Genomic DNA, 7,536 nt, shown 5'->3' on the forward strand with positions numbered 1-7,536 from the left:
ATGTCCTCCTCTGCCCTTTCCGACGAGGAAATTCTTCGTCGGGTGGGGGAGACAGTGGAGGTGAAGCTGAGGGGCGGCAACCTGACCCCCATCACGATGCGCCCGTCGCAGGGGTTCCTCTCGCTGGTAAGTCGGGCGCCACTGCAGCCCCCGAGCCTCCTCCATTTCTCTTTACTTCTCGTTCCCTTATGCATGTTCGCCATTCCTGCAGGGGATGAGGGACGTGCGCGCCTCTCCGCCGCCCGTTCCCGAGGACGCGAGGCGGTGGGCGATCAACCGGGCACACGCCGAGACGTAGAAAAAGCGGAAGGACGTGAAGGCGGCAAAGCGCACGAAGAAGATCCTCGCGCGCGAGGAACTGGATAGGCGCCACCGGCAGCAGAGGAAGGATGGCCTCCCATTGGAGGAATCCCCATCGCCGTCGTCGTCGATGAAGACCTCAGACGGGGATGATGAGGGCGAGGTGAGGCGGGGTCCCCTGGACCATCTCCCTGACGTAGGGGAGACGGTGCCCGGGGCATCGGCCAGTAGCCCAGTGCTCCCCGGAGGAGGAGGAGCAGACCCGGGGTCAGCAATTGCTCGCTCCGGGGCCGAGGCCGACACGCCCGAGGCACGGGCGTTGGGCAAACGCACCGTCGGCCCAGTGGGCTCGGCGGCGGCGGTGGAGCAAGTGGCGGCGGAGGCGACGCAACTGCCCCCGCAGAGGACCGAGGGGGTGCCGGGGTCCATTGAGGACCAACCAGCGCCGATGGACATGGAAGCCATGCCTCTGCCGCCACCACCGCCCTTGCGGACAAGGGTCGCCATGGTGAAGCGGTTGCCGTCCCGCTTGTGGTAGGTGTATTTTTGGTGGAGTCGCAGTGCCTCCCGTTCGTTCTTTTGTCTTGTCCTGACCCTACGAATGTTTTGTCCTTAGCCGGAAGCGACCCACGGAGGTGCCTACCTTGGCGCCCCTTAAAGCGCTCAAGGTTAACCCTGGCTCCACCGCCCACTGGGTGGTGGAGGCGCAAGCCGCCCTGCAACGTGGCGCGGCATCGACGAGGGATGACCCGAAGGAGTCGGCCACTCAAGGAGGGGCTGCCAAGGCGGCCCTAACACAGGAGGGGGAGGCAGCGTCTCCGCCCCACGATGGCGAGGTCCGTGGGTTGGATGCGGCTGAGGTTCTCTTGGCCACCGAGACCACCGGGTCCGCGGTCCCTGGGGTTTCACAGGCTGGGGCGACGGAGGCTGCAGCGCCCAGGACCATCGAGGCCGCTGCGGCGGGCACCGGAGCCCTCGCGACCGCCGAGGCCACGATGGCGGAGGTCGGAGCCCCTGAGACCACCGAGGCCACGATGGCGGAGGTCGGAGCCCCCAGGATCGTCGACGCTGACGTGATCGTGGCGGGGTTGCCAGCCCAGGAAGTGGAGATGAAGGCGGCGGAGGCCTTGGCGGCACCCTTGGTTCAAGGCCCGCCACCGTTGCGGGAGGGCGCCCGGGAGGTGGAAGTTCTTCCGATCTCCTCCGACGACACTTCCCAGGCGCAGGAGATGGCCGGCGCCGATGTGGCCGGTGTTGTGGAACAGCCGGTCCCGGCCCCAGGCGAGGGAAGCTCGGCCCTCGTGTGGGTGCGACCCGAGCCCCACGGGTAGAACCACCCGCGTGTCCTGTGGCAAAGCCGGGACGATCCTAAGGCAGAGCCTCTATTTGCCCTTGAGGACACGGCCAAGGGTGGTCACTGGGACACATTCAAGCAGTACCGCCAGCTGGTGGAGCGGTCTCTACGGACAGCGCTGTCCGTGGTGGCCAACGATTTACCCGGAGTCGCCTAGGTTCGTGCTTTCTTTTCCCATGCGGTGGTCTTTTTTCCGAGCTTTCTTTGTAGGGACTGACCCCTATTCTGTTTCTCACAGGAGCTCGAGACCCGGTCTCTTGGGAAGTCAGTCTTTCTCCACCAGGAGAGGGATGTCTGGGACTAGCTTCAGCGGCAGAAGGGCCTTCTTGTAGGCGCCAACGAGCTCCTGTCAGCATGGAGCGCAGAGGTGGAGGACCTCCGCCTTCGTTGTGCCGACATGAAGGTCGAGGCGGCCATGGCTCGGGAGCAGCTCGCCCCTCTGGCGGCACGGGTCAAGGAGTTGGAGGAGGAGCTCACCCGCACGGCTAGTGATCGGGATGCCTTCAGGTCTCGAGGTAAAGAAGCTATGGCCTCAGGCAAGGCCCTTGCTGGACAGCTAGGGGCGGAGCAGAGTGTGCACCAGCTGATGAAAGGCGCCTTGGATGAGGCTGTGGTCTGGAGGGGAAAGGCCGAAGGTGAGTCCTATTCCCCTCGTTTTATTCGCTTTTCTTATGTTCACTCCCTAACTCCCTGGCATAACGTAGAGCTAGGGAGAGAGGCTTCCAGGGTGGCCGAGGCTTCTCGAGTCGAGGCCTAGCGCCTGAAGGAGGAGGCCGAGGCCTCTCGGGTCGAGGCCCGACGCTGGGAGCTTAAGGCCAAGGGTGAGTTCTGTAGGCCTTCGTCCCTATTTGGCTTGTTCTCCTCTGCGCTCAACCCCGTTTCGTTTGCTGTGGCGCAGAGTCGGAGGCGGAGGTTACCCGGGCAGCCGAGGCTTCCAGCGCGGCGCAGACGGTGCTCGAGACCGAGATCGGGGAGCACGAGGCGCTGAAGAGTGCCGCCCGTGCCGCCTGCGACGCCCTGGCGGTCGAGGGGGTTCAGTCAGGCAGCTCCCTTGGGAGCCGTCTGACTACACTGAGTGGTCAGGTGCGTGAGCGGCTCCGAGGGGCGCTGCACACAGGCGTCAAGCGCGCACTGGCTGTCATCGCTTCGCACTATGTTGGTGTTGACCTTCAAGCCATCAGCGATGGCTACGTCTTGCCTAATGATGACGATGAGGCCGACGAGGTGGTGACAAAGCTGTTGGAGGCGGCGGAAGGCCCTGGCACCGCGCTGGCAACGTTGTTCAAAGAGGAGGTGGTCCCTCCCCCGCCGTCTGCCGATGCCGGAGGTGCTGAGCCTTGACCTAGGCCCAAGCGGCCATGTAAATAGAGTATGAATTAACTATGTATCATAACGCTTGTGGCCGTCGAGGCCTCTCTTTCCAAAGTACTCGTGTTTCTTTAATCGCTTGTCTTGTATTTCCGAGCCTCTGGCCTCTTGTTGTCTCTGATCTGATTTCTTTGCAAAAAACCTCTTTGGAGCCTAAGCTGTTCCCTAGGCGAAAGGTGGTGAGGGAGCGCCGTAGCCCTGAGGCTTAGGCCATCTCACGACTCAACCGGCCTTCTGGCCTTGAGGCGGGCTTTTGGTCCTTGGGTTTCCCGCAACCGATTCGTCAGAGCGTGCTAGAGGGTTTGGCGTAGGAATTTTTTACGAAAAATGACTAAAAATGGCGCGTGGGACTTTAGGGGGAATCCCCCATCTAGCCCCTGAGGGAGATTCTGTTCTGCGGAGGCAGAACAGAATTTCCCTTATAGTGTTATTGTATTGCCGAGACCAACGATAGGCTCGGGAATTTCTCGAAAAATTAGAACAACTAAAAACGGGTTTCAATTGTATTCCGAGAAACAATATATACAATGCTTGGAATTTTAAGGATAAAAGCGACGTAGCTGTTCTATGTTCCAAGCGTTGGTGAAGATTTCACCCTTTTCGTTGGCTAGCTTGTACGTCCCGGGCTTCAGCACTTGGGCGATGATGTACGGTCCTTCCCATGGTGGGGTCAGCTTGTGGTGGCCCTTGTTGCTCTATGCTAGCCTCAACACCAGGTCGCCTACCTTCAAGTCTCGGCCTCGGACGCGCTGGGCCTGATAGCGCCGTAGGGTCTGCTGGTATTTAGCCGAGTGCAGCAGCGCGACGTCTCGGGCTTCCTCCAGTTGGTAGAGGGCGTTCTCTCGGGTGGTGCGGTTGCTTCGTTCGTTATAGGCCTGTAGCCTTGGGGAACCATATTCCAAGTTAGTGGGGAGGATGGCCTCGACCCCATAGACCAGGAAGAAAGGCGTGAACCCTGTGGCTCGGCTTGGGGTGTTCCTCAGGCTCCAGATGACCGAAGGGAGTTCGACGAGCCATTTCTTGCCAAACTTCTTCAACCGGTTGTAAATTCTTGGCTTGAGGCCTTGTAGGATCATGCCGTTGGCACGTTCTACTTGGCCGTTGGTCCTTGGGTGTCCTACGGCCGACCAGGCCACACGGATGTGGTGGTCATCGCAAAACATCAAGAATTTTTTGCCGGTGAACTGTGTCCCATTGTCGGTGATGATAGTGTTAGGGACCCCAAACCTGTGGATAATGTTAGTGAAGAACAGCACTGCTTGCTCAGATTTGATTCGATTGATCGGACGAGCCTCGATCCATTTGGAGAACTTGTCGATTGATACCAGTAGATGGGTGTAGCCCCCGGGGGCCTTTTGCAGAGGCCCGACCATGTCGAGCCCCCACACGGCGAATGGCCACGTGATGGGGATGGTTTGGAGGGCCAGGGCCGGGAGATGTGTCTGCTGAGCGTAGTACTGGCATCCTTCGCAGGAGCGTACTAGCTTGGTGGCGTCGGCGACCGCCGTCGGCCAGTAGAACCCTTGGCGGAAAGCGTTCCCCACGAGCGTTCGAGGCGCCGCATGGTGCCCGCAGGCCCCTACATGCAAGTCCCAAAGCAGGGCTCGGCCTACCTCGGTGGTGATGCATCGTTGGAGGACACCGGAGGGACTTCGCCTGTATAACTCGTCATTGCAGAGGACGTAAGTCTTGGCTTGGCGCACAAGCCATCGGGCTTCGGTCCTATCACTAGGAAGCTCCCCCCGATCGAGCCAATCAAGGAACGGAACTCGCCAGTCTGTGTCCTGGTCGGTTTGGGGGGGCTCGGTATTGACTTCCATGACCTCGGGCTTGGTCGAGAGAGTCTCGGCAGCAGAGGGGGCGTCGAGCCCCGTCGTGGGTTCGACAGGTGGGTCCTCCTCTGCTACCAAGGTGTAGCCAATGGAAGGTTTGTGGAGGTCCTTGGCAAAGACGTTCGGGGGGATCGGAGCTCATGCCGACGCCATCCTTGCTAATTTGTCCGCGGCCTCATTGAATTTACGCGCGACGTGGTTGAGTTCGAGACCATCGAACTTGTCCTCTAGGTGACGTACCAGTTTGCAGTATGCCTCCATTTTGGGGTCGAGGTAGTTTGACTCCTTCATGACTTGATCGACGATGAGCTGCGAGTCGCCCAGGATGTCGAGACGCCGTGCTCCAAGTTCGGTGGCGATTTGCAAGCCGTTGACGAGGGCTTCGTACTCGGCTGCGTTGTTGGAGGCGGGGAAGTGGAGCCGAACCTTGTAGCGCATATGTACCCCGAGGGGGGAGATGAAGAGCAGGCCCGCGCCTGCCTCGGTCTTTGTCAGAGACCCGTCGAAGTATATAGTCCAGCATTCTGTCTGCACTTGAGCAGGCGGCAATTGGGTGTCGGTCCACTCGGCCACAAAATCGGCCAAGACCTGAGACTTTATTGCTTTCCGATGTGCAAAGGTCAGGGCTTCCCCCATGAGTTCGACGGCCCACTTAGCTACCCTACCCGAAGCCTCCCGATTATGGATTATCTCTCCTAGGGGGAAGGATGACACCATGGTTACTAGGTGAGATTCAAAGTAGTGACGCAGCTTGCGTCGAGCCAAGACTACGGCGTAGATCAACTTCTGGATGGGGGGTATCGTGTTTTGGTCTCGGAGAGTACCTCGCTGATGAAGTAGACAGGTCGTTGGATGGGTAGAGCATGCCCCTCTTCCTGCCTCTCTACTACTACGGTAGCACTGGCCACTTGGGTTGTTGCGGCGACATAGAGTAAGAGGGCCTCGTCTCTGGCTGGCGGTACCAAGACGGGAGGATTGGTGAGCAGTGCTTTGAGCTTGGCGAGGGCTTCTTCGGCCTCGGGGGTCCAAGAAAAGCGTTCCGATTTCCTCAAGAGGCGGTACAGGGGCAAGCCTTTTTCGCCAAGGCACGAGATGAAGCGGCTCAGAGCTGCCAGACATCCCATAACCCTCTGTACGCCCTTGAGGTCTCGGATTGGCCCCATGTTGGCTATTGCCGAGACCTTCTCCGGATTGGCTTCAATGCCGCGTTCTGAGACTACGAATCCTAAGAGCATGCCTCGGGGGACCCCAAAGACACACTTCTCAGGATTGAGCTTGATGCCCTTTTCTTTGAGGCACCCAAAGGCTGTTTCCAAGTTGCTAACGAGATCACTGGCCCTCCTGGACTTGACCACGATATCATCTATGTAGGCCTCGACGGTCTGCCCGATGTGCTCGCCAAACACATGGGTCATGCACCGCTGGTACGTGGCCCTGCATTTCTGAGGCCAAACGGCATCGTCACGTAGCAGAATATGCCAAACGGGGTGATGAAAGAAGTCACGAGCTGGTCGGTCTCTTTCATCTTGATTTGATGGTAACCAGAATACGCATCAAGGAGGGATAGTGATGAGGACATGGCACCTTCGGATATGAACAATGATTATAAGGTGTGCTCGTTCCTACATTTGCATAGTGGCTTTGGTTATAATTCACTTGGTTCCACATGTACATGTCACTATTTGATTGTAGGTTCAAATGTGTTTCATAATGGAAGTTCATCAAAGTTGAACTTTTGGTTCGTCGGCAGCCCGATAGTGCCTCATTGGGAAGGCCATAACTCATCCATCCGGTGCGCGATCGAGGTCAATGAGCACTTTATGGAAAGCTTGTTTGATAAGCTTTCAAATAGATCTGGTCCCATCTCAATATCACGTCGGCAAGGCCTCCAAATCACCAATATATTCTGTCACTATTTCTGGCAGGAGCTACACTGTCGTCATGGGCTTGTTAGACATCCTTGGGACCCAGGCCCAAGTTGGAGCACACCCCAAGAAGATAGAGAACACCTAAGAGATGGCCCTGGACGTCCTCCTCCTTGGCCACCACCTTAGGAGGCCAGCAAGGACGTCCAAGCCAAGCCAGAGGCCCAGTCCAATCCGAGTTCGAGTCTGCCTCGGCCATCAGGACCAGTCTGCAATAAAATGGACGCCCAGGACGCATCCGAACTCCATTTTCGATGATCCACATATGGATGGAAAGATAATTTGATAACGAAGTCAATCCAAGTGGTTTCACATCAAAATCTTTTTGGAATCAACAGGAATCGTCGAAACAAGTCAGTGTCCAGAATCTGTCAGGGTGCTGCGACACCTTCTTTTGGGCTGTTGGGCCTTGTAACGTGTTGGGACACCTTTAGGACGTGAAGAGGGATCCTTGGACGTCCCTTAGGCTATATAATCAGTAGCCACCACCTACTTTAGGGTTTGGGTTTTGCTTAGATTATTCTGTTAAGAAACAGTTTCACCGTTCTTCGGTTTGTGAGACCCCAACTCGTGAGATTAATCATACATCCGCAATTTGGTTGCGATCTTTCTTATTCTTGCTTGTGTTCTTCGTTGCGCAGGCAGGGATTAGCCTTCTTGGCGAGGTCAACCTGGTTCGTGACTTGGTTGATAAACAGAGGAGCTATGGTGCTAAGATTGCAGGGTTCGATCTTTCGATCTGAAGCCGGATTGGTGT

The 7,536-nt window shown here is 57.6% G+C and overlaps 2 protein-coding genes across 2 annotated transcripts; one reads left to right on the forward strand and one right to left on the reverse strand.

Moving 5' to 3' along the window:
• Positions 1 to 430: 430 nt before the first annotated feature.
• Positions 431 to 1,631, forward strand: LOC136532496 (uncharacterized). Its single transcript, XM_066525089.1, has 2 exons — positions 431 to 834; positions 917 to 1,631. Exons 1-2 carry the CDS (start codon positions 431 to 433, stop codon positions 1,629 to 1,631), a joined length of 1,119 nt encoding a protein of 372 aa, XP_066381186.1.
• Positions 1,632 to 4,992: 3,361 nt separating this feature from the next.
• Positions 4,993 to 5,490, reverse strand: LOC136532497 (uncharacterized). The gene has a single exon (XM_066525090.1). It carries the CDS (start codon positions 5,488 to 5,490, stop codon positions 4,993 to 4,995), a length of 498 nt encoding a protein of 165 aa, XP_066381187.1.
• Between the last annotated feature and the right edge of the window lie 2,046 nt (positions 5,491 to 7,536).

Source organism: Miscanthus floridulus, unplaced genomic scaffold (assembly GCF_019320115.1).
Source record: "Miscanthus floridulus cultivar M001 unplaced genomic scaffold, ASM1932011v1 fs_643_1_2, whole genome shotgun sequence".
Lineage (NCBI taxonomy): Eukaryota > Viridiplantae > Streptophyta > Magnoliopsida > Poales > Poaceae > Miscanthus > Miscanthus floridulus.

What these genes read in the sequence shown, in the direction of transcription:
- LOC136532496 (XM_066525089.1), top strand. Translation starts at nt 431, where the DNA reads ATGAAGACCTCAGACGGGGATGATGAGGGCGAGGTGAGGCGGGGTCCC. An exon ending in CGGTTGCCGTCCCGCTTGTG is followed by an intron (nt 835 to 916) that starts GTAGGTGTATTT and finishes TTTTGTCCTTAG; the next exon opens with CCGGAAGCGACCCACGGAGG.
- LOC136532497 (XM_066525090.1), bottom strand. Translation starts at nt 5,490, where the DNA reads ATGGGGGAAGCCCTGACCTTTGCACATCGGAAAGCAATAAAGTCTCAG.